Consider the following 24,808-nt stretch of genomic DNA (forward strand, 5'->3'; position numbering starts at 1 on the left):
GTCCCCTGGGGACAGCCATGTTCTCCCACATGCAGCAGCCCCCTCCCATCTGTACCTCGAACCTTCAGCTCTGGGAGGACTGAGCGCCGGCCCAGCTGAGGGGGAATCCAGAACTGAATCCTTTCTGGTTTTCTGTCTTCACAACTCAGTCCCCTTCATTAGTGCGCATGAGAGTGATGGTAAATAGCTCTTTTCTCTGCCACTGCAGCAGGAGGGAACTAGATGAGACTTTTGGAAACTTCCATCCAGATGAACTCAAGGCTTACTGGCCACTGTCCACAGTGAGAGACTTAGGATAGATACAAAGATGAACTTCCAGCTAGGAAGGGTTGTTGAGCTCCTAGAATGGATGATGGGCATGGCATCATCCTTCCCCACTCTTACCCCCACCTTGCCAGATAAATGAAAACTCTGGAGTGCAGGCAGGTGGGGAAGCAGAAGACGGTTGGCGGTGAGGTAGGGAGGCAGCATGATCCGGAGCGTTGTCTGGTCCTGGACTCCGAAGTTCATGCCGATTTTGAACCTGTTCCTGTGAGTCTCACTTGTTTCCCTCTTGCTGCAGGTTGCCTCTCTGGGTGAGGGTCCATCTTTCTGGACACCTCGCATGGGTCAGTCTGCCTTCCCTGGTCTGGCGGGACTGGTTTTTCAAGCCGGAGGAAGGGTCGGAGGAATTGGCAGAGGCAGAGGGTTTTATGTAAATGCCCAGGGAGTGCTCTGGGAACGGGGAGGCCGGTTTTCCCAAAGACACGCAGGGACTGGCAGCTTCCAATTAGCCGGGGCTGGTGATGTCAGTGCTGCTTTCCTGGGTGGCTGCGCCCACTCCAATCGGCCTTGGCAGGGCTTCCTGGCCATTACCTTCTCCCCTGGGTGGGAGAGGTGCCAAGGGGGCCACCATACAGGACAGAGGCCAAGTCCCCTCCCACCGTACTCCCCAAACTGGGGCCTGAACCATGTTGTGGACCAGCCCCGGAAAGCGCCATGAAAAACCAGCCCCGACTCTACTGAAAAAAAGACTTTAATGTGGCTAATATTCCATCCCTCTCCCCAAACCTGAGAAGCTGGGGAGACCTCAGTAGCTGGGCTGGTCCCAGAGGCTGTTGCCGTGGCAACTGCTGGTAGGCCCTGCTCCCCAGGCTACCCCAACCCCAAATTTCAATAAATACAGTGCAAAGGGGTCTGGTCACCCAGCAAGCGGGGGAGACGAGGACCCGGAGTGCTAGGGCGGGCACGCTGTACGCTCTGAGAACCCCCACATGCGCACTGCCAAGCACGCACACGGAGGGTCACGTGCACACACGACAAACCCCCTCTCAGGCACCCTCACATGACACGCCATGCACACACACACACACACACATTTTCCTCAGAAACAAAGCACTGAGCACACACACCCCTTCCTTACACACACACACACGAGGTTCTGTATATATGTGCTTTCTCTCAATGTTTGGCTTAGAGCCTGGGTGTCCCCTCCTGGCTCAGAGGAATACGAACAGGTGGGTCTTCCTGGTCTTGGCCAGATCATACCCTGGTCTAGGGGCTAGGTGTTGTGGCCAGGTTGTTGGCCGTGTTGTTGGTGTTGGCCCAGGAGGGGAAGGTGTGCAGGTTGAAGATGGGGTAGCCCCAGCTATTGATGGCCAGTGTGATGACCAGGACTCCAATGATGTTGAGCAGGAATCCTGTCCGGGCCTGGTGTAAGGAGAGCCAGTCTGAGTGACCAGTTGCTGAGCTGGGCCAGAACCTATCCCTTAGGGGTTCACAGGGGCTCGGGAGCTCTCTTACTAGCAAAACTCTCCCTGAGAAATCTTCTTGTGGGTCTGACCTGCACCTCTAGGAAGTGCCCCTGCCCCTTGCTTTCATCCCAGTGCTGAGGAGGGAAAAGGAAGCCCTTCATGAGCTTTCAGGGCCTTGGGCTCTGTTCTCCCTGAGTCCATCTCCCTGGGTGCAGGTGCCTCGTACCTTGGAGTCTCCCCTAAATTCCTCACCCCCTCCTTTCCCTCTCACATGTCCTGGGGTTTGGCAGGGTCTGAAGATGCTCCAACTGGGGATCATGGTGCAACCTCCCCTGCTGTCTCTCCCCCCCCCCGACAGGGTTCACCCTTAACTCTGAGAACCTCAGTGGCTTTAAACTACTTTGTGGTCCACCAAGAAGGAAGGACAGAGCAGGGAGGGGTGCTGAAGCATTTGAGCCCCACTGCTACTCACCATATCGGACACTTTGAGACCTCCAAAAGAGAAGACAATGGCATTGGGAGGGGTGGCCACGGGCAGCATGAAGGCTAGGGAGGAGGCCAGTGTGCAGGGAAGCATGACATAGAGAGGGTGGAGGCGGATGGCCTGAGCCTGGATGGGGACACAGTGCACAGAACTGATCTCAGTCCCCATCCCAGAGAGGAAGATGTGGCCCCCAATTCTCCCGCTTCCCCTCTCTGGAGGACAACCCGCCAACAACATGCACTCTGGCCACGAACCCACCACTTCTGCCAGGAGGCCCTGGGTGACCTGGGAAGGGCTCCTTGACCTCTCTGGAGGGGATGAGTGTGCGGCCCTGCCCAGTGGGGCGTGGTGAGAGGAGGGGCCCATAAAACAGATCTCAAAGGGGCTCCAGGGTGTCATCAAAGGCTGCGGGAACGCGCCAGGGGAGGAAGGGGCTGGGGACGCTCCAGGGAGTCATTTCAACCTGTCACCTCAGGACTGACCAGAACAGGGACTGGGCCAGGGAGGTGGGCGAGGCCCACCAATGAGGTCCATCCGGATACTCAAGGGGTGACTTCACCAGGGATGGAGTGAGTCAGGGGCCAGAAGGCCCTGGGGCTCGAGGTAGCTGAAGAGTCTGGGGAAAGGTGGAAGCTCAGGGGTCTTCTCCCGGAAGTGAGAGGAGGTGCAGACAGTTTCACCCTGACCTGCAGGCGGGGCCCCCGGATAGGGTGGGCAGGAGGGCTGCCTGGAGGAAGTGTATCTGCGGGACCAGCTCACCATGGAGGCCAGAATGGGCAGGAAAAGCGTGGTGGTGGCCACATTGCTGGTGCATTCAGTGAAGGTGGCAATCAGGAGGCAGATGATGAAGGCAATGGCGGGAGGTGGCACATTCTCTAGTGGGGTCAGCTTGTCCCCCAGCCACTCGGACAGTCCTGATTTCTGTAGGCAGAGGAAGATAGTGTGTGAGGGGGTGAGATTCCTGGGGCTCTGGGAGGGTCCTGCTCCTGCCCCCACCTCTCTAGAGTCTTCAGAAGTTGGGTCTGCTTGGGAAGGAAGATAAGACCCAGCCAGAACCAAGAGGCCCCTCTAGTGATTTTGAAGAACACTTGGGTATGGGGAGAAGGGTCAGATGAGAAGCCAGGAGATGGGGCCAAAGGGCCTTCTTGGGAAGCCTGGGACATGGTGGGAGTAAAGACTTTAACTCCTTTTACTCCTGTTCTCCCAACAGCTCTTGGGAACTCCCTGGCCATCCTCAGCCCTCTCCCGGCCTCCTCCAGCCCAGCAGATTGGCAAGGAGAGAGAAGGGGGAAGGGCCCTGGGTAGATGCTGGGAAGAGGCTGACAGGAGAATGGGGACAGCCCACAGGGTCATGAGGGCTGCAAGGTCGTTCCCTGTCCGTGTGTCTACTGCCAGACTGTGAGTCCCAGGGCCCTGGGACTTTATCTCACACAATGCTGCCCGCTCAGCACGCAGCCCAGTGCTTGCCACAGTCCGTGAAAACTAACCTCAGATCCAGGAGTCCCTGGCACCGATCCCTGGCCCAGGGAAGCCACCTCCTGTCCGTGCAGTGAACGAGCTTAGCCAGAACACGGAGGCCCAGGGGCGCAGGCAGGTTCAGGGATTTCCTTCCTGGGTGGAGGCTCTGGGGAAGGATGCGCTCTCTGGGCCCTATAGCCTGGCTGGGTGTGACCATGGCGCCCCCTGGTGGCCTCAGCGGGCCAACCGCGTCCACCCAATGCGAGCTACTCCCTGGTGCTAAAGCAGTTGCATTCTCCGTCTGGCGGAGGGTGAGGCGGGTGGAGAGGGGTGGGGCGGGGTCGGCACTGAGAACAGTCCTTGCCCACCAGAGGAGCCTGCCCTGCCTTTGATTTTGCGACCCTAACAGGCAGAGGTCCCTATGGCCTGTGTTTCCTCCCCCTCCCTTAGACGGGGCTCTAACCTGCCTCTCCAGCTGCTGCCGAGGCTCCGCCCACCAGGAGGCTCCTAAGTGGGTATCCCCTGCGTGGGATAGAAGCAGGGACCTCTTTCCCTGCCGCAGGGTCCCCCTCCAACAGGCTGGGGAGGGGGCGGGGCTTTCTCACCTCGCTGCCCTTAGCCAGGGCAAAACCGCCCCCCAGCAGGAGGACGATATTCCAGGGCATCTTCTCATTCACCGTCTTCCAGTTGAGGAGGGCAGGAGGGGCCTTCAGCCTCCCCGGGTTTTCTGTTTCCCAAGCAGAGGATAACGGGTCACCAAGAGCCAACAGGTTTTTCCTCCCCTCCACTTGGGTCTCCCTTTCAGTCCCTATCAGAGCTTACTGCATGCGGGAGAGGGACCCCCAGTTCTGCAGCATCCTTACTTTGTCCCTGAGTCCCTGCACCCTTGGCAAGTCATCCCAACCTGTCTGGGCTTTGACTATTCCTGTCAAGTGTGGTTGAAGGTGCATTCCATGCTAGAAGGCAGGGGCTGCCGAGAGGCCCCTCCCTGCCCCAGTCCAGGTTCTTACCTGGATCTGGAGTCAGCCCTGGGATCTTGGAGGGCACCAAAAACAGAATTATACCAATGAAGATGGCCACTGTTCCATCGGATGCCATGCTGTGGGCAGGGCAAGGAGAGCGGGCTTAGGCTCCAGGCTGCTCAGGGTCATAGGGTGGAATGGCGATGGAGAGGAGCCCCTCCCAGCAAGTCTTCCCCACCATGTCACCTCCTGGTCTGCACCAGGGGCCCTTCTCCCTTCCCTCCTCCCTTAGCCAGGTGAGCCCCGGAAGTATCCCCCTCTCCCCAAGAATGCTCACCTGTTTCCATCCTTATTGGGAAAAGCCAGGTTGCCCCAGCCAACAAAAAAGCCCGGCTCCCGGGTGAACCATAGCACCACCAAGGTGACAAAGAGGACAGAGACAGCCTTTTCTGCAAAGGTCATGGGGCCCAGTAGCTTGTGTTCTGTTTGGATGACGCGGAAGGCTGCCCGTGCTCTCTCCTGCGCCTGTCCCCCGATGCCAAAATTCTTCCGGAAGCTGCAGGCAGAGGTGGGGGGTGGGGCAGCTCCTGAGGACCCCGCACCAGGCAGGGGAGGAAGGGACTCTGAGCACCTGTGATATGCTGTTGCCTGCAGAGGCCACCTTAGGGTTGCTACACGAAGGCCCTGGCCCTGGCCCCACCCAAGGTTTTGGAAGAAGAGCAGAAGACTCTTGGGGGTTCGTGGTTCTTATTTAGCAGAGGCAAGGCTGGGGCTCCAGGGGCCGGTTTCCCCATGCTCAGCCCTGCTCCATCTGTCCCAATGATCCCCTTTCCCTCCAGAGATTTTCTTGCGCTAAGCCCTCCCTTGCCCAGAGTGAGGAGGATCTAGAGGCCTGGACCCCACGACTCCTTCTGGCCCCAATTCGCCACTCCCTTCCTCCAGCAGCCTTTCAGAAAATCCTTCCCTCCCTCTCCTACCTGCTTCTGGGCATCCCCTGCCAGCCTAGCCCCACCCACATCGTTCTCAGGGGCACAGGAGACGGCCACCCACTTCTGTGTGCCCCTTGCTTAACTTAGGTTGACTTTTAACTTTCCACTTGGGCAACTCTCAACTCCCCTGACGGACTGTGAATTCCTCAGTGGCAAAGACCATCTACCTCACACATCTTTGACTGTCCCACGGTGCCCTGCATGTGAGGGTCTCTTTGACTATCACCTAGCTTTGTACCAGCCCCCAGCCTCGATCCAGCTGCCTTGCACATGTCCAAGTGAGTGTTTCAAAGTACAGCAACAATACTTAAAAACTTTCAATGTCCCCCGCTTCCATCCTCACCTTCCGACCACTGCCACCTGAGCAGGAAAGTCCAGTAACTCCTACCACGATACCACCCTTATCACTACTCTCAGCCCGCACGGGTAGCAGACATCACCAGTCGATCCCAGACTCAATTCCAACTGAGCTCTAGCGAGGTCTCACCAGATTGTCAACTCAGACCTCTGGTCACTACCAGTAACTCAGGGTTGGAAGTAAGACTAAAACCTATTTACTACTCTTGGCCTCAAGGACAAGGTCCCAACCCTTGGATGCGACACACAGGATCCTCCATAATCTTCCCCTGCCTACTTCTCCAGCTTCAACTCCTGATACTCCTTTTTGCCTTTACGTTTCAACCAATAAAACCAGAGTTTTCCCAAACACGCTCTTTCCTGGCCTCTGCACCTTTGTGTAAGCTGTTGCTACTGCCTGGAATGCCTTTACCCCATTCTCTACCTGGCTGGTTTCTCGTTCTACAAGATTCGGTTCAGACATCACGTCCCCCAGGGGCCTTCTGGGATGGCCACTATCCTGGGCTGTGTTCCCACAGCCCCCAGGGTTCCCTCTGTCACGCCCCCCCCCCCCCCACCCGTTAGATGGTGAGCTCCAAGGACAGGGGCTGTGCCTAATATCCTCTCATAGTCTCAGTGCCTTGCGCGGGGCCAGATGTCCGGTAAGAGCACAACAACTGCTTTTGCAACTGACCATGCTCACTGTGTGCTCCTTAAGCATTTACCAAAGGACCGTGGAGCACTATGGAATGGATCTGGCCTGGGCATCAGGAGACCTAGTTTTCAAACTCAGCATTGACAAATCTAGTTGTACACCCCTCTATGAGCCTCAGTTTGCTCATCTGCTAAATGGGGTAATAGGCTCCATCCAGTAAATCTCTCACATGGTGGGGACAAGTGCACAGAGAGGCCTTCTCAGTGGGTCTGTGATTACACCCTTTGCCACAGTGGCTACCTGCTTACTCAACCGGAATCTCCCGAGGGTAAGGGCAGGCCCCCGGGCTTCTTTCACTCCCGTCACCACTTACTTGAACCCCAGGAAGAGGCTCTGTAGCCACAGCCAGGAAAACAGCAGCAAGATGGCCATGGTGGGGAAGGCAAAGCCGAACCAGGAGGCAAAGTTCACCACGTTGCCGTTCTGGGGGAAGAGCCTGATGGGGGATGCGGGCTGTCGCATGACATTGCCCCAGGCGCCTCCCAGCGCAAGTGCAGACCCCCCCCCCCCCCCCGCTGTGCCCTGGTCACTCACGAGTTGACTTGGCCTTGCAGCACCAGGTTGGGCGTGGTGCCGGTCAGCGTGGCGATGCCCCCGATGCTGGCCGAGTAGCACACGCACAGGCTCATGCCCTGGCTGAAGCGGAACTGTTCCTGCCGTTGTGCCGTCGGCTCTAAAGACGCGGCCGGGACGGGGTGCACCTGCCCGTTATCTGGGAACAAAGGAGAGCTCGGCTGGGGGGGCGGGCCTTGTCAGCGAGCAGCCTAGACCCAGGCTGGTGGGTGGGGGACGGGCTCGGGGGCGGGGTGCAGAGGCTGTGTCCAGGTCTGCAAGGGCTTGCACTCCCTGAGGTCTCAGGCTGGCTCAACCCTCAGATACCATCTGGCCTAACCTCTCTTGAGAGAGGGAAACTGAGGCACAGAGAATGCAAGAGGATTATCCAAAGCACATAGGACGAAGGGAGCCTGGATCCCTGACAGCCCACCCAGACTCCAGCTCTCTGCCTCCCGGGGTGATCTGGCATCTTGTTTGGCCCTGCACTGAAGGGATTCTCAGAACGTGGGATTTTTCATTTTAAAACTAGGGACAGGGGCACCCCTGGGTGGCTCAGTTGGGTGAGTATCTGCCTTCGGCTCAGGTCATGGTCCCGGGGTCCTGGGATCAAGTCCCACATCGGGCTCCCTGCTCAGTGGGGAGTCTGCTTCTCCCTCTCCCTCTGCCCCCTCCCCTGCTTGTGTTCTCTCTCTCTCAAATAAATAAATAAAATCTTTAAAAAATAAATAAAAAGACTAAAACTAAGGACAGTCTTGGGCAAGCCAGGACAAGTTGGTCGCTGCACGTCTCCCTTTTCTCTCCCTGAAAGCTCTGAGATGACCACCCCTGTCATGGATGTCATCTCAGACCCTCCCCAAGAGCTGAGGGAGGGTGGTGGTGGTGGGGTTGGGGCAGAGCGGGGTCAAGCTTCACCTTTCTCACCAAACTTGGTCACCTCCTTCTGGGGACTTGGTTCCTGGAGTTCAAAGGTGGGGTTTTCACTGCCTTCCTCTACGTCCTTGCCCATGGGCGTTCTGTGCAACTGATCCAGAACGGCATGCGCGATGGGCACCATCATGGCTGTGGTGGCCGTGTTGCTAATCCACATGGACAGGAAGGCTGTGACCAACATGAAGCCCAAGAGCAGCCTAGGGACAGATGGAGACGGACGGACCCACTGGCTGGTGTTCCAGTGTCCCCTTCAGGGACTGGATCCCCAGCACCCCACCCGCTCTGGGTTCTCCAGTCCTGGTTTGTGGGAACTCACAGGGCCGGCCGCACCCCAATGATGAGGAGCACACGGAGAGCAATGCGTTTGTGCAGGTTCCAGTGCTCCACGGCAATGGCCACCAGCAGCCCCCCGACGAACAGGATGTTGCTGTCCTTTAAATACTCGATGCAGACCTGGCAGGCAAGGACAGCTGAGAGGCAGGAAGGGGTGTCTCGCATGCCCCTAGCCTTGCAGGCTACAGTCACTGACATTCCCACAAACACAGGTTGGTCTCCTGGGCTCTCAGAACCAAGTAGAAATGGTCTTTGGATTATCTTCCATTTAAAATTAACCAGGTTCCTGCGCGCCTGGGTGGCTCAGTCAGGTAAGTGACTGCCTTTGGCTCAGGTCATGATCTCGGGGTCCTGGTAGCGAGCCCTGTGTCAGGCTCCCTGCTTCTCCCTCTCCCTCTCCCCCTGCTTGTGCTCTCTCTCTCTGTCACATAAATAAATAAAATCTTAAAAAAAAAAAATTAACCAGGTTCCTCTCTTCCTGTCAAACCCTTTCTTTCTCCCCTCAGAAATGAGTGGGAGATAATCGAGTCTGATTCCAGTCATTTTTCAAGCCATTGACTGGGAGATAGAGAATTTAGTGCTGAAACTAGAAAGTACAGCAGTGGTTCTCCAAGTGTGGGCCATAAACTGGCATCATCCCCAACCTGGAGCTTGCTGGGAACGAAATGCTCAGGCCCTGCCCCAGGTCTATTGCCTCTGAAACTCTGGGGTCGGGCCCAGCAGTCTGTTTTTCACCAGCCCTGCAGGTGGCCCTGAGACATGCATGTTTCAGAGCCATTAACCCAGGACAATACAAGTTCTTTAGCTGACTTTCAAAGCCTACACCTGATCCACTTTGAATTAACTCTCAACACTGACCATGCACTCGGCATTTCTAGAATGTACCCTTGCCCACCCCCAGCCCTGTCATCTTCTAGCTGACTCTACCCTTAGTGCTCCCCGACCTGAACTCCTCTTCTGTGTGTCTTGCCTGTGATGAGGCTTCCTCCATCACCAGTGTTTTAGGGCAGACCCCCCTCCCTACCAGGAACCTTACCTCGGAGGCATCCATTATGCCCATCATGGGGTACAGGACGATGGGGAAGAGGGCGGTGACAGCCAGGGGCAGAGCCTCGGTGCACCAGAAGAGCGCCATGAGGATGATGGAGTAGGCACAGTAGGCTTCCTGTGGGCGGGAGGGGGGTAGCAGAGCTGCTGGAGGGGGCAGGCCTGTGTCCCAGAGTCATGTCACCTCTTGCCCCCAGAGAAAACAGGCCATTGGTAACAGTGTAGGGAGAGCCTGTGAAACCCACAGTCATTGATTCCTGAGTCCAAGCCCATTTCAAAACGGAAATAAAAAATAAAGCAAGGCACTCACCACCTTGTCTTTGACCTTGGGGAGGCCAGACGTTATAATCCAGCCACACGGGAGGGACTGGAGAGCCTAGAGTTGGGTATCAGGCCCCACCCAGCCCGAGGGGACTGCAGGGGGCCAAAGTGAGGATCCCCTAGATGAGATGGGGGCTCATCTAGATGATACTGGGGCCTGGTCAGTGTGGACTCCTGCCTGGCACCCTGGCCTTCCCTGGCTTTGTGAGAGCCTGCAAGAATCTATTTGTATGACGATGCAATGAATGTTTGTTTCCTCTCCCAGAAGGGGAGCTCCATGAGGACAGAGTCGTTTTTGTGGCATCTGGGTGCTTGGAGCTCAGGTCCCAGCAGGCTTCAGAGCAAATCTTTTCTGAATGAATGAACCACTGGGAAGTTTAGGAATGGTGGGAAGTCTCCTTCCCAACAAGCCTGACATGACTATAGCATTACACAATTCCGGGAGCTGCCATACACATTTGCAGAATATGTGAAAGGTTCCCCCATCCCTGAGTTGTGTGGGGAACTGGAGGGGAAACCCTGGGTCATCATCTTGCAAGTCTTTGGGCACCAGAAGCTCCTCTTTCTTTCACAGGGCCTCCTTTTGAGTCTAGAGAGACTGGATCTCAGACCTGGGAGGGGACCTGGGGCAGAAATGGCAGTCAGCCTCCAGAGTCATGGGCCACCGGAGGGAGGGAAGGAGGATCATTAGCTAGAAGGAGGCCTCTGGGGCACCTGCCCACTCTTTGTGGAAGGGGCTGCCGGGCTGCGTGCTGGGACATTGGGCTGGGAGGCCTTCTCTCTCACCTGTCTCGACTGCCCTGCCCCTTCTTGTTTTTACACCTGGTGCTGGGCTGTGCTCACCCCTGAGTACCTCCTGCCCTTAGTGCCCTGAAGCTTAGGGAGGGTCCCTGGTGGTAGCCTGGGAGAAGAGGAAGCTGTTGTTTATGGAGCAACTTTTAGGAGCTGGGTGTTTTCACGTAACTCAAACAGCCCTGAAGGTGGGTGTGGTGGGCCCAGGATCTAGAGGAGCTCGAGAGGGAAAGTGGCTCGCTTAAGGTCACAGAACTGGGGAGTGGCAGAGCCAGAATTGAACCCAGGCAAGGCATCTAGACTGCAGAACTCGAAGGGCGTTTCCTCGGTGTTCTGGGAAACCCTGGAGTGGAACAGCACGCAGCCTGCGCACCCCACTCTAGAGCCAGGTCTGTCTGCCTGACGCCAGGCTTGCTTTCTCATCATGAAACTTCCACCAGCTCTCCTCACCCTGGACGTGAACTCTTTGGTCCCAGGGGTGGGGCCACCTTGACCTTCGCCCAGAGACTCACCCCCCGCCCGCCCCAACCAAGAGGCTGGTTCTGCTGAAGTTGCTGTTCTCAAGCTCTTCCTCACCTGCAAGGGAGGCGGGGGCCAGTTACTCATCCTCCCCTGGGGCTAAGGGCAGGCCAGCCCCTCTGGACCCTGGTGTCCCCTCCGCACAACTGACTCGGAATTCTCTGGCCAGAGACAAGGAGGGGGCTGGGCTGCCCGGTCACTGCTGATTCAAGAAGAAAGAGCTGCTAAGGACAGCCAGAAGTATCCTGAGGACTGCTCTGTGCCAGGCCTTGGGCGCCCCATGCTTCGGGTGATTGTCGCATTTCATGGCTCGGTGAGGTAATGACTGACTATGGTTCCCACTCCACAGATGAAGAAACAAAGGTACAAATAAATGAAGTCAATGTCTCAGCATCACACGTTGGCAAGTGAAGAAGCCAGGCCATGTGGTTCTTGAGCCTCAGCTTTCTCTTTCTACCCTGAGCTCCATCCCTTACAGTTGGGGGGTGCCCTCCAGCCTCAGGTTCACAGCGACTAGTGGGGTGTATGTGGATGGGCTGGGGCTCTGGATTCCAACAGAACTGTCTTTCCTGGGGACTGCCACTTCCTGACATCAAGCTCCGGGCAGGTAAACTCAAACCCCAAACTTTCCCTTCTGAGACCCCATTCCCGTGCTCCAGAGAGAGCTGTTGATAGTTAATCCTGCCCCTGTGAGCTCCAGTGTGTTCTGTCTATGGCTCCCCTACCCCTTTACAACTTCCCCAAGTCCCCCTCCTTGTCGCCTGTCTGTCTCTGGATCAAACCCAAAACCCGGTTCAAAGTCCCATCCAGAAGCTTTCTCTGGCCCAGGTGGCTCTAGCCCTGTGTCCCCATCCTCTCTCTGGCCCAGGTGGCCCTAGCCCGTGTCCCCATCCTCCTGGGCAGTCTTGTCCAGCTGTAGCATAACTTGCTGACCTGTTCTTCCTCGGTCATAGGGTTCTTAACTGGGGCATGGAATTCCAAGGAATCTGAGGGAAAACTATTTCTTTTTTTTTTTTTTTAAAGATTTTATTTATTTATTTGAGAGAGAGAGAATGAGAGAGAGCACATGAGAAGGGGAGGGTCGGAGGGAGAAGCAGACTCCCTGCAGAGCAGGGAGCCCGATGCGGGACTCGATCCAGGGACTCCAGGATCATGACCTGAGCCGAAGGCAGTCGCTTAACCAACTGAGCCACCCAGGCGCCCGAGGGAAAACTATTTCATCTTTGCGCTAACATTTAACTAAGGCTCTAGACATAGGCAACAAAGTCATACTGCAGTTAGTGGTCCCGCGGGTGATTTTGTCACAAAGGCCCTTGATCGTGGCCATCAGCCATCAGGTACGGGCACAGATCAGTTGGTGCCGTTATCTCAAAATGTATCTCGAAATATTGTTTCTATCCATCACTCGTTTTGGCATTACGGTAGTTATACCAATGCTAGATCTTTAATGCATGAATAATCACCTGTATTTCTGAATTGCAACTGGCTTTTTCATATTTTTATTACTGTATTTCAAAGTAACTGGGACACCTGGGTGGCTAGGTCGGTTAATCGTCTGCCTTCGGCTCAGGTCGTGGTCCCAGGGTTCTGGGATCGAGCCCCGCATCGAGATCCTTACTCAGCAGGGAGTCTGCTTCTCCCTCTCCCACTCCCCATGCTTGTGCTCCCTCTCTCGCTATATCTCTCTCTGTCAAATAAATAAATAATAAAATCTTAAAAAAAAAAAGAAATGGTGACTGACTTGGTTTTGGCTCAGGTCGTGATCTCAGGGTCATGAGATAGAGCCCCAGGTTGGGCTCCACTCGGTGCCCCTTTCCCTCTGCCCTTCCTCTTGTGCTCTTTCTCTCTCCTGAATAAATAAATAAATCTTTAAGAAAAAAAGAATCCCAAGAATAGGATGACCAACTGACTGCGCCACCCAGAGGCCCCTAAGTTCTTCTTTTCAGCTTATCTATTATCTCAGGCAAAAAAGATGCAGGCAAAGCATCCCGTGATGGAAACCAAAACTACCCCCCAAGCAACAGGGACTGCCCTGACAACCGCAAGAACCTGCATGACTGACCCCACGACGGTGGTCAACCTGACCTTTCCTGCCCACCTGCAGGGACCTTTCCTTTGTCCCACATTTTCCTTATAGAAACCTGGATGAACTTTCAGCACTTTGGAGACCGTCTTTGAGACACTAGTTTGCTGTCTTCCAGGTGTCAGCCTTGTTGAAATAAATCCCTTTCTTGTTTTGCCACCACTTGTCTCTCTGCCTTTGGGTTTTGTCAGCGGCGAGTGGCCCAACCTGGTCTGTTTGGGGTCCTCACGGCCAGGTGCTCTTGCTCCCTTGGGTCCCAGTTATATCCCTGTCTTAAGGTGAAGGGAAAGAAAAAAATGGTCTAGCACCAACTACTGTGGCTTCCCTGAATCACCTTGGGAACGTTCTAAACTTCTAGGTCCATCTCCAAGTGGAATTCCTCCCTGGGCAGGAGCAGGGGTCTCTACAAGTTTTTTTTTCCTGGCAGCTAATGTTTCTTGCTCCCTCTGTCACTACCTCCCCCTTGCCCTGTCTGGCAGAGGAGGTGCTCTCCAGCCCTGTGCCTCGGCTGAGGATTTGTTCCTCCCTCAGTATCCCTTTATGAGCTCCTGAGGACAGGGAAGTGAGTCTTTTCACCTCCGGGTCTCACCCCTGGCTCTTTGGCTGGTGCTGGCCTCCGTGTGAAATCCTCCTTTCCCACTTGTTCCGCACCCACCTCCACCCAAGGAGGTCACTGCTACTGGGAGCCCCTGGGGGTCAAGCCCTGGGCCCCTCAACTGTTCGTCAGGCACTTGTTGGACAAATACTCTCTCCACTCCAGGTTTGCAGTCCTGTTGGTTCTATGCCTCAAATGCCCCCATCGACTTCTCTCCAGCTCTCAGCCACCAGCCTCGTCCAAGCCCCAGCATCTGTCACCAAGACTCCTACAAGGTCTCCTCATTCACCTCTCTTCCTCTCTTGCCCCTGAAATCTCTTTGCTGCAGGCAGAGAGATCTCGAGTCACAAATCTGTTTAATTTACCCCAATCCTCCAACACGGACACACTCACCTCAAAGCAGCTCAAAGTATCCCACTGCTCTCAGAAGAAGTTTGGGGCTGATTTGAGCCTTCTCCTCCTTGCTCTCTGCTCCAGCCACACTAGCCTTCTTCCAGTTCCTCAAATACTCCATCCTCCTCCCAGCCACAGGGCCTTTGCACACACATAACTTCCTCTCTTCCCACTTTGCCCAGTTGATGTCTACTCATTCTTGAGATCTCAACTCAAGTATTCCTTTTTCGGGGAATCCTCCATGGGTTTGAGGCTCGGTTATATTCCCTTTTTTCACACACTAAGCCCCTGTCCCTCTTCTGCACAGCACTTATCACAGGCTATAATTAAACACTTTGTTTCATGAATTTCTTGATTTTACATTAACCTTTTTCATCAGACCGTACTCTCTAGGGAGCTAGGCCCGAGTCTGTTTCTGCCGACCCCATCAGGCACCTACATGGAGTTGACAGTCTGAATGCATGAATGAGAGCACCAGGCACTAGGGACACAGACATGAGTCAGGCCCAGCCCTGGCCCTCCGGACTCTGAGTGCCCCCATGTGGGCTGGCCCCTAGGCCCACGGTGGGTGGGCTGCCCGGCAAAGCCAACAGTGGACAGAAGAGATAAATGCTCAGAGGGCTTCCAAACCCCAAGGCTGGCAGCTTGCTTCTTTTGTAATGGGAAACACAGGTCAGGGGTCAGAAAACCTGCATGCCCAGGCCCAGCTTTATGGGTACCTCTCTCAGCTTTTTCTTTTTCTTTTTTTTTTTTTAAAGATTTTATTTATTTGCGAGAGAAAGAGAATGAGAGACAGAGAGCACGAGAAGGAGGAGGGTCAGAGGGAGAAGCAGACTCCCCGCTGAGCAGGGAGCCCGATGCGGGACCCGATCCCGGGACTCCAGGATCATGACCTGAGCCGAAGGCAGTCGCTTAACCGACTGAGCCACCTAGGCGCCCTCTTTTCTTTTTTTTGTAAGCAACACTGATCAGGGCACCTGGGTGGTTCAGTTGGTTAAGAGTCTGCCTTGGGCTCAGGTCATGATCCCGGGGGCCTGGGATCGGGCCCCTAGTCAGGCTCCCTGCTCAGCTGGAGTCAGGATTCTGCTTCTCCATCTCCTCGCAGCTCGAGCTCTCTCTCGCTATCTTTCTCTGTCTCTCTCTCAAATAAAGAAAAAAATAAAAAAGCAACACTGATCATTTCCAGCTGTACACACATTTATCTCCTTTATGTGGTTTCCTTACCTGCAAATGGGAATAAAAGAAACACCTGCCTCACCGGGCTATTATAAGGATAAAGGATGTGAATATGTCATAAAGGACCATCGATGGCGATGAGCAGATGGTGGGGCTGGTGTTGGGAGATGAATGTACTCCCGGGATCCTGGGGAACCAGGGTGGATTCATGAGGCACACATGGAGATGAAAGTGCCAGAGAGTCCAGTGCAGACTCTGGACCCGGGGTGTGGGCAAGGTGTGGGACCTGTGGGCATCGTGGCCTTTACCCGTGACGGACACAGAGCAGCCCGGGGCTGTTGGGCAGCTGCAGATATGCCCATAGTCTCCGAGCTGTCACCACTTATTCCTCCTGGTGATTGAAGGTTAACCCAGGGAGGGGGGATGGCTTGGCACACAGGGGGTCACTCCCACTGCCCCTCTGCCCCTGGTGAGCAGGGGATGCTGCTGGCAGTGAGCACTCCCAGGTCTGTGGGTGAGGTGAGGTACTAGGTGGCAGCCGACCAAGAACCACGGCAAGGGCGAGACGAGAGTAGGACCCCAGAGGAGAAGTGACCCTTCCCTGAGCCTCCGTCTGTCTGGGCTGAGGAAGGCTTCCAGAGGGGACACTGAACGGGTGCTGAGGGATGAAGAGGAGTTCAGTGGGTGGGTGGGCAAGAGGTGTTGAAGTGAGGGAGTGAGCAGAGGGGGAAGAGAATGAAGCATAAAAGATCTTGATGCTTTCTTGGAGGGGTATATCGCTTGGAAAAGGCCTTGTCTGCCTTGGGGGAGATCTAGGGCTTTATCTGGAAGACAGTGGTGAAAAGTGAGGCCCTTACAAGGTTTTAAGAGGAGAGAGTGACACGGTGAGGTTACACTCATGCCACTCAATGTGATTTTTTAAAAAACGATTTTATTTACTTTAGAGAGGGAGAGAGAGAACATACATGCGCAGGGGTAGAGGGAGAGAGAGACTCCTAAGCAGGCTTCACACCCAGTGCAAAGCCCGACTTGGGGCTCGATCTCACGACCCTGAGATCATGACCTGAGCCAAAACCAAGAGTCAGATGCTTAGCCGACTGAGCCACCCAGGCGCCACTTGCCCTATGTGATTTTAAAAAATATATGCACAAGTGTTTGTATATATGTGGGAAAATCTCTGATTCAGGGATTCTTACCCTCTTTCTGTACCAGGGTCCCCTTGGCAGCCTGATGAAGGCTTCTAACCCGTTAGAATCGTTTTTAAATACATTAAGTAAAATGCATAGAATTATAAAGGAAACCAATTATATCGAAATACAGTTATTAAAATATGAAAAATGGACAAGGCCATGATATATGTTACTCTGTCTCAGCTAATAAGACCTTGGCTAATGGTTATTGTAACTACAAAGTCATGAGGAACTTAAACGGTATTTCAAGGTGCTTGCAACAGCTCCAAGGCAATGGGACCGTACTGGCCACTTGCCCTGGCAGCAAAATCAAAGATACGGTTAATACCGCTGTGGTTTGTTATCTACATTCATAACAGAAGGAAGTGCTAACTTTTCTTTAGAGGCTGTTGACAATAAAATATACGGTGTTTTTTTTTTTTTTTCCCATCTAAGTTCACAGACTCCCTGAATTCTCCCCACAGATTCCCAAGGAGGAGGAGTCCCTGCTCTGGAGGACAGCCACCATGCTGGTCACTGAGACTGCCCTCTGGACAGCCGCGGGGATGAGGGTGGGAGCAGGACCTCTCCATTTCACTCTCTGGTACCATCAAATTTCATACGATGTGAGTGTGCCATCTAATTAAATAAATACATCATCTAAAGATAAAATTGGGGGGGGGCGCCTGGGTGGCTCAGTCAGTTAAGTGTCTGCCTTCAGCTCAGATCATGATGCCGGAGTCCCGGGATTGAGCCCCACGTCGGGCTCCCTGCTCAGTGGGGAACCTGCTTCTCCCTCTCCTTCCTGTTCATGTTCTCACTTGCTATCTCTGTCTCTCTCTCTCAAATAAATAAAGTCTAAAATAAAATAAAGATGAAAATAGGGAGCTTAGACCTGCTGTATTGTGGCGGGTGAATTGGAAGACACAGGATGGGAGGCTGGGAGGCCCCAGGAGGCCCTAGGAGGTGTGCTGGGTGTCCAGTGGGCAGATGGTGGGGCTCAGAGCAGGTCATGGCAGTGGAGATAGAAAGGACAGACTCCAGAGAGGGTAGGAGAAGACAGGGTTTGGGTGAGGGCTGATGGCTTGGATAGGGAGGCATGGGAGGAGAACATTCCCACGTGCCTGCCCTGGGTGTCTAGACGCATGGCAGTGACCCCAGGGAGAGGAGGCGGGCTGAAGGGACTTGGGGAAGGAGGTGCAGAGTAGGCTGGGGTGTGTGATATTCTTTCCAGGAATACTGGGCCCATGCTAAATACCTAATCTTTTCAAGAGACTGAATTTGCAAAGGCGACGATGGCCAGTCCACATATAAAAATATGTCCTGCAGTCTGTGCAGCAACCAGCCCGGGTAGCCAAACCACAGCCTCTACAGCAATTGGCCCAGTCTGGATTTGCTCAATGATGGCCAGCTTTCCTGTTCCGCCCCCACTCTCTACCCCCACTTCCAACTCTGGACCAACCAGTGAAAGCCAAATACGCATCCCTAAGCAATCACACAAGATGCCCCGCGTCGATCGGCCCCCTCCGGCTTCCCCTGCTAACAGCCTCCAGTTGGGGCGCCCCTGAAGCCTCCCCTTTCCCGCTTGTAAGCATTCCGGCCCCCGCCGGCCTTTGAGGCTCTGCTAAAAGCAAGCAATGGAGGCTGGCTGGCTGCCTGTCTTCCCTCTGCCTGATCTCACTCCGGAGATCTTTGTTTAGTTCTGCACCACAGTGTGAATGAGTTGGTTGCATCATCTTCTCTTCTAAGAGGCCAAAGGGAAACAATGGGTCTCTGAGTATCAGAGAAGACAAATGTGGGGGGAAGAGTCCTGACCTCCCAGTTTGGGCTGGGGGCCAGGTCTGCCTGTGTCCACTGAAGAGCAAAATGGCAGGCAGGAGTGACTGTGAGCAAAGCATTCCCACACTCCATGTGTTCGATCCCCACAACAGCCCAGGCCTTGCCACTGGGTTCTATCCAGGAAACTACTGTTGAAGATTCTACCTTGTTTGCCCATTCCTGACCCTCACCTAGCAGGTGCTGATGGGCATGGACATAATTTGATAATTTGGGAACAAAGTCCAGACTGGGGAAACGTCTCTCTCTCCTCCAGGCATCTCCTCCGGCCTTGGAGGCTGAGTCCTAATCCTACTCCCAGGCCCCCCAGAGGCCAGAAAACCTGTCTCCAGGTGGTGGCTACACTTAGGGACACCTCACTGCTCTTGTGCGGGTGACCAGCTGCACCCCACCTTCCTGGTTCATAGGTGGGGACACTGAGGCCCTCTCGTCAGGACAACAGCCCCTGTGAACAGAAGTCATCTCTGGAAAAGAAGTCAGGTGTCCACGCAGTGCCTCAGGCTAGCTGTGCTTTCCAGGGGCTAGGAATTCAGACGAGAGGCACAGGGCACAGGGAACCACCCTGTACCGGGCCCCAGGTACCAGGACCCCTATGTACACGGGTTCTTGTTCTATCTTCACGCAGTCCCTTAGAGTGGAGAGGGTTGGTGAGGTCACAGGCTATACATGGTACAGAGTGGATTTGGACCCACATCTGTCTGGCTCCCAAATCCGTTTTGTTCCCTGGACTCTGCCTTCTTGACCAAGAGCCAGGAAGTTTCAAAAGATAAAGGCGGACCCCAGAATTGAGGTCCAGATTCCACGTTCAGTCTTCATGTCCACAGTGAATCATCTAAGTCCTGCTCCATCTCTGGAGCTCAGGAATAGCTTTTAGTCAGGGTATTTTAATTATATGGGTCTTAAAGCTCACGAGGGCAGGCAACAACATACCGCGCGTATAGTCTAGGAGTGCAGCTGATTCCGATGAAGAAATTCTGCCTCTGTTCTTCCTGTAAATACAATCTGGATTCTAGCTAAGCTCTGTCCTGGCAAACACTGTGCCCCTAGGAGACTGTTTTTCCAGATGGTCCCATGGGGAGGGGGGAAACCAGCATTTTTGACCCTAAAAATCCTCACTCCTTCCCCTGGCCTTGCAGGGCTGACGACATTGGCTCACCTCCCCCTTCCTCTCTAACTGAACATACACCGTCTTGCCCGCGGCTCAGCTCCCCATGCCACGCTGGCCTTGTTCATCCCTCCAGCTTGCCAAGCTTGCTCCTGGCCTTGGGCCTTTGCACCGTGTGTTCTGCCTGGACGGCTCTTTGCTCAGAGCTGTGCTTGACTGCCTCTCACTCGCCATTCAGGTCCGAGGGTAAATACCATTGCTCCGGGAGGCCTTCCCTGACCACCTATCCCGAGCAACCCATCCCTAAGCCATAGTCACAGCCTGTCGTATGGTTTTCACAGCATATGCTTCTGCGTGTCTTTCCAGCCCCATCCCCCCGCACCTATACAGTCCTTGTGACGTAGTACGTGCTCCCTGATGGGTGAGCGAGTGGGTGTCAGGTTTGGGGCATATCCATGGTGCTTTTCACTGTCTGGTGGCAGGGTTGGGGGAGCAGTGAGGAGGCCCTGTCCTCCTCACTGTCCCTTGTCCCCTGGGGCCACCAGAGGATGACGAGCATTTCCAGGATTCGGTTGCTATTTCTGGAACACACCCTACGATTCCAGCCCCGACACCTTTGCTCCTGCAGTTGCCTTCCCCCGGCCTGCCTGCTAAGGATGCCTCTGACTGTCGGCGTCCCACTCAGCCTTCAAGGCCCCACTCAAAGGCCACCTGCTTGGGGTTCGCCCCTGACTCAGTGGGAAGAATTTGCTCCCTCTTCTGAGCTCCTCAACCTTCCAGCTATATCTCTGGGTAAATACATGTTCCTCTGACAGCAACCTAAGGACAGAAGCCTCTGCTCCTTTTCAGTAACCCCTAGCACAGAGCAGGAGCTCATCAGACTGCAGCACAGTGGGAGGACTGGCTGCTGGCTGGATGGACACGAGGGTAGGTGGCTCAAGAGGTGACTCATAACGGGGCCACCAGCCTGTATCCCTGGACAGCCTCGGGCAGAGACCCCCAAGGCCGGGTTCCAGTTTAGCCTTTGCCTTTCTCCAGCTGGGACTTCAGACAAATTACTACTCTGGGCCTCAATTGATATGTCTGTAAAATGGGGTAATAGTAGTACCCTCACAGTAACTCAGAGGTTATTATGACACATAAATGGGTTAGTGCTTTGCAGTGCTTGGCACCATGGCTAGCACGTAAAAAATACTCGGTAAATATCAACTGTTACAATATGGACTACCCGTCTGAGCCTTGTGTGGGGCTCTTCCTTCCCACTTCAGGGGCCAGGGGCATGGAGGTAAGCTTGGGGACTCACTACAGACAGCAGGGACTCAACACAAGGTCCTCTTTGCCCACATTCCTGCATTTATTCTACAGGTGTTTGTTGAGCACCTACTATATGCCAGGTACTGGGGATTCTGCATGGAAGAAGACAAAGTCCCTGCCCTCATGGAGCCTACAGTCTAGTGTGGGCAGTCGGAGAATAAATAGAAAATAAACAAGTGCATCATTTCAGATAGTGAAAGCTCTTTACATAGAACAATAGGGGTTCCTAATAGAGCCTGACTGGCGACAGTCAGGGAAAGCTTTTTCTGAGGAGGTGGATTGAGGCTGAAACCCAAGGAGTGAGAAGCAGTCATCTGGGAAAGAAGATTCCAGGCAAGGAGACCGAGCAATTTGAGGAGCATGGAGGAAGTGGGTGAGGCTGGAGAAGAGTGAAGGAAGAGGGACGATATGAGGCATTGGGGACCACGGAGTCTCCAGGAGTGGAGCCCCAGGGACTCCTGGCTACTCTAAGAGGTTTGGGTTTTATTTCGAGTTTGACGAGAAGCCTGTGTAAGGGCTTCCACAGGGTAGTGGTTGGGTGAAGAATGGTCTGGGGAGGGAGAGGAGAGAAATGACGGCGGCCTGGACCCACTTGGGAGGCAGTGGCAAGCAATCCCCTTCAGATATTTCATAGATCTTGAGTCAACAGGACCCGCTGGTGCATGTGGAAATGAAGGAAAAAGAGGAATCAGGAATAGCTCTGGGGCGCCTGGCTGGCTCAGTGGGTAGAGCATGCAATTCTTGATCTCGGGGTTGTGAGTTCGAGCCCCACGTTGGGTGTAGAGATTACTTAAAAATAAAATATTAAAAAAAAAAAAAGGAGTGGCTTGGAAGTAGAAAGTTGAACCACATCTTGGTAAGAGAGCAGGAAGAGCCAGCTGGAAAAGATGAGCAAGCGGTGTTGTTTTGGATGGTAAATGTAGAAGCATATGCTGTTTAAAAGAGAAGATTCAGGGGCGCCTGGGTGGCTCCGTCGTTAAGCCTCTGCCTTCAGCTCAGGTCATGATCCCAGGGTCCTGGGATCGAGCCCCGCATCGGGCTCCCTGCTCGGCGGGAAGCCTGCTTCTCCCTCTCCCACTCCCTCTGCTTGTGTTCCCTCTCTCGCTGTGTCTCTCTCTGTCAAATAAAGAAATAAAATCTTTGAAAAAAATAAAATAAAATAAAAGAGAAGATTCAGGAGCAAGTGTCCAGTGTTAGCTGGGTAATACTGAGTTTAGAGGTTAGGGCTGGGGTTAAGATTGGAGAGTTGTCAGTATGCAGACAGCCAAAGTCACCTAGGGAGAGAGTGGGAATGGGGGGAGAGTGGGGGGTGGAGACGGTGGGGGTGGGGGGGTGCGGGGTGGGGGGTAGGGGGAGTGGAAGGTAGCCCCTTGGAGACTGGAGCTGTCTTAAGGAAAGACCCGTGCTGTGCAGACAGATTTGGAGGCCTTCCATCTTGAGACAGACAAAGAAAGCAGGCCTCTGTGGAGGGATTGTGGGATTCAAGGAGGGTCTGTTTGGTTTTTTACAGTGAGAGAGATTGTATGCTGATGGGAGAGATTAGGAGAGAGGGGAAAATTGATGAGGCTGGAGAGGGGATAAAGTCCTTGAGAGGAGCTGGTTTCCAGGGCTTGAGCCGAGGGGCCAGATTCCACAGGGAGGACCGGGAACAGTTCATCCGAGTCAGGACAGGGATGAAAGCGTCTGTGAGGCCAAAGCAGGCAGCAGGGCTGGGGCGGGGGAGGGGTGCGGGGGGGCTCCTGACTCCTAGCCCTCCCGCCAGGGGGCCTGGCTTCCCCTGACTCCAGCTTTCCTGTGCGACCCTAGGCAAGTTGCTGAATCTTTCTGGGCTGTACTTTCCTGAGGAGGGAAATGGGAATCAGGGTCCCTGCCTGTCCTTCCTCCTGCAGTGAACACACTTGGCCCAAGCTGTCTGAAAACCCATCGGATGGGTCCCCAGCACGGAGCTGTCCCTGGCTTTGGCCCGAGAGGAGGGTCTTAAAGGTCAGCCAGGCCTTGTCACTTACCAAGTGTCAGGGGTTCAAGAGCTGGGCCACGGTATCCCCATTCTCTCGCCCCTTTGGGATACCATGAACAAAAAGCTTGCCTCGATTTCCCTTTTTGTGATAAAAGGATGATAATGGGCAGGCCTGGGGTTGTGGGTGGGGCCAGGGCCAGGATCCTGTCCCGTCCTCGAGGAGGCAGCAGGATGAAGAGAAGCTAGACCACACCCCAGCTCTGCCACAGTCTGTGACCTACCGGGTGAAGCTTGAGCTTCAAGACCCTCCTCCTGAACTGACCCTTCCCAAAAGCCCCATAATCTTAGATTCATAATTTTATGGTCTTTTACTTACAAGGGGGCCTCCAAAATGTATTATAGCCAAGCTCCATGAAACAGGATCTGCCTTGGGATTTGGGTAAGTGACTTAACCTCACTTTTCCCATCTGTAAATTGGGATAGGCAGGCTTGCCTCTTAAGATGAGAGGAAGGGTCCATCAGGGGGAGGGGGAAGATGAGAGGAAGGGTTACTGGGTGCACAGTCCAGGGCATGTGGTGGGGACTCCAGTAAATTGGAGCCGAAGTTATGGTACCTGCTGCTTGGTGGAGGGAAGTAGGCTGTAAGTGCCTCTCCCTCCATCCAGGGTACGCTGTCTATGGTGCCCACCGGCAGGGTCCCGTTGTCCTATTCCTACCCCTCTCCCTCAGCTGACTTAGCCCTTGGGATCAAGGGTGAGCTCTTTCTCTTTCTGTTTACACTCTTTTATTTATTTATTTTTTAAGATTTTATTTATTTATTTGAGAAAGAGAGAGTGCGTGGCAGAGGGAGAAGCAGGCTCCCCGTGGAGCAGGGAGCCAGACGCGGGGCTCGATCCTAGGACCCTGGGATCATGACCTGAGCCGAAGGCAGAGCCTTAACCGGTTGAGCCGCTCAGGCGTCCCTCTGGTTGCACTCTTAAAGGCATAAACTGCCCAAAGCCAGCTTCCTCCTACTCCCTTTCACTGGTTTCCAGCAGCCAGCCCCGCTCACGTCCCACTGAGCCCAGCAAGGCTGGGCGAGCACACAGTAGGCAGAGAACCCCAGCTGCCTCCACCTGCACCCCCTTTCCGGAACTGGCTTCCTATCTCCCAAGGCAGTAGATTTCGAGTGCACCTAAGCAATTTGCCTTGGGCTGCTAATCCTGGGTGCCAAGCAAAAGCCCCCTTTGACCTCTCAACCCTCAGTCTTGGGAGAACCAGGAGGTCATAACCTCATTTCCAGGCCAGGGAAGGATGAGTAAACTATGCTGGTCCAAGGATGCCCAGCCCTCGTCCAGACTGCCCTCCACCCCTTTGGAGCCAAACCCAGAGTCCTTACCCTTCTGGGGAGGAGGATGGGCAGGGGCAGCAGAAAAATGGGCAGGAAGAACACAAGCAGGTAGGAACGATAGGCCCACAGGCCCTGCCAGCAGGTGGCCATGGTGTGGACCCGCAAGGGTTGCTGGAGCCGTGGCATCCGGGATCCACTGAGCTGAAGGAGCGATGCAGCAGGTAGGCAGCCAGCCAGGTCAAGCTTATATAAAGCTGGTTGAGTGTTAACCATTGACCCACCCTGGCAATCAGACTGTTTTGGAGTCCAGGAGGTGAGAGTAAGGAGGAGGGACCTGCCGGAGGTGTAAAGATCAGGAAGACTTTGCAAAGAAAGGAATAAAAGCTTCAGGTTCTTCCAAGAAGTTAAGCCCAGTTAACTCCTGTGCGGAGGCTGCTAAGGGCTGCGTCTGGAGGAACTGGAGAAGGAAGGGTGTCCGGGAAGCCCCAGAGCCAGCCTCTGTGGGGCAAGACCCCTGCCCCCCAGCTCAGCCTCCCCTCTCTCCTTTTATTCCCCCAAAGCGGGTTATCCTCACAGCGGTTCCTACTGGGCCCAGCAAGGCAGCCCTGCCTCCAGATGCCCTGCCCTCCAGGAGTTTCCAGTCTAAGATTGAGTCCCGCCAGTCTGAAGTAAGCCC

General features: G+C 54.5%; 1 protein-coding gene across 2 annotated transcripts; it reads right to left on the minus strand.

The window, feature by feature from the left end:
* Nucleotides 1–1,396: 1,396 nt before the first annotated feature.
* Nucleotides 1,397–24,282, minus strand: SLC13A2 (solute carrier family 13 member 2). Of its 2 annotated transcripts, none has more exons than XM_064582188.1 (12): nt 24,181–24,282; nt 9,532–9,660; nt 8,479–8,615; nt 8,154–8,359; nt 7,212–7,389; nt 6,991–7,113; nt 4,975–5,193; nt 4,686–4,774; nt 4,281–4,402; nt 2,977–3,138; nt 2,206–2,343; nt 1,397–1,689 (listed from the first exon to the last, which is right to left on the minus strand). In XM_064582188.1, exons 1-12 carry the CDS (start codon nt 24,280–24,282, stop codon nt 1,534–1,536), a joined length of 1,761 nt encoding a protein of 586 aa, XP_064438258.1. In that variant the 3' UTR covers nt 1,397–1,533. The 2 variants fall into 2 exon arrangements, with proteins under 2 accessions (XP_064438258.1, XP_064438257.1); XM_064582187.1 differs by having other exon boundaries at nt 8,479–8,756.
* Nucleotides 24,283–24,808: the final 526 nt, after the last annotated feature.

The sequence above is a fragment of the Mirounga angustirostris genome, unplaced genomic scaffold (genome assembly GCF_029215605.1).
Source record: "Mirounga angustirostris isolate CCGP_5_RB_7025 unplaced genomic scaffold, mMirAng1.0.hap1 SCAF_17, whole genome shotgun sequence".
Taxonomy (NCBI): Eukaryota; Metazoa; Chordata; class Mammalia; order Carnivora; family Phocidae; genus Mirounga; species Mirounga angustirostris.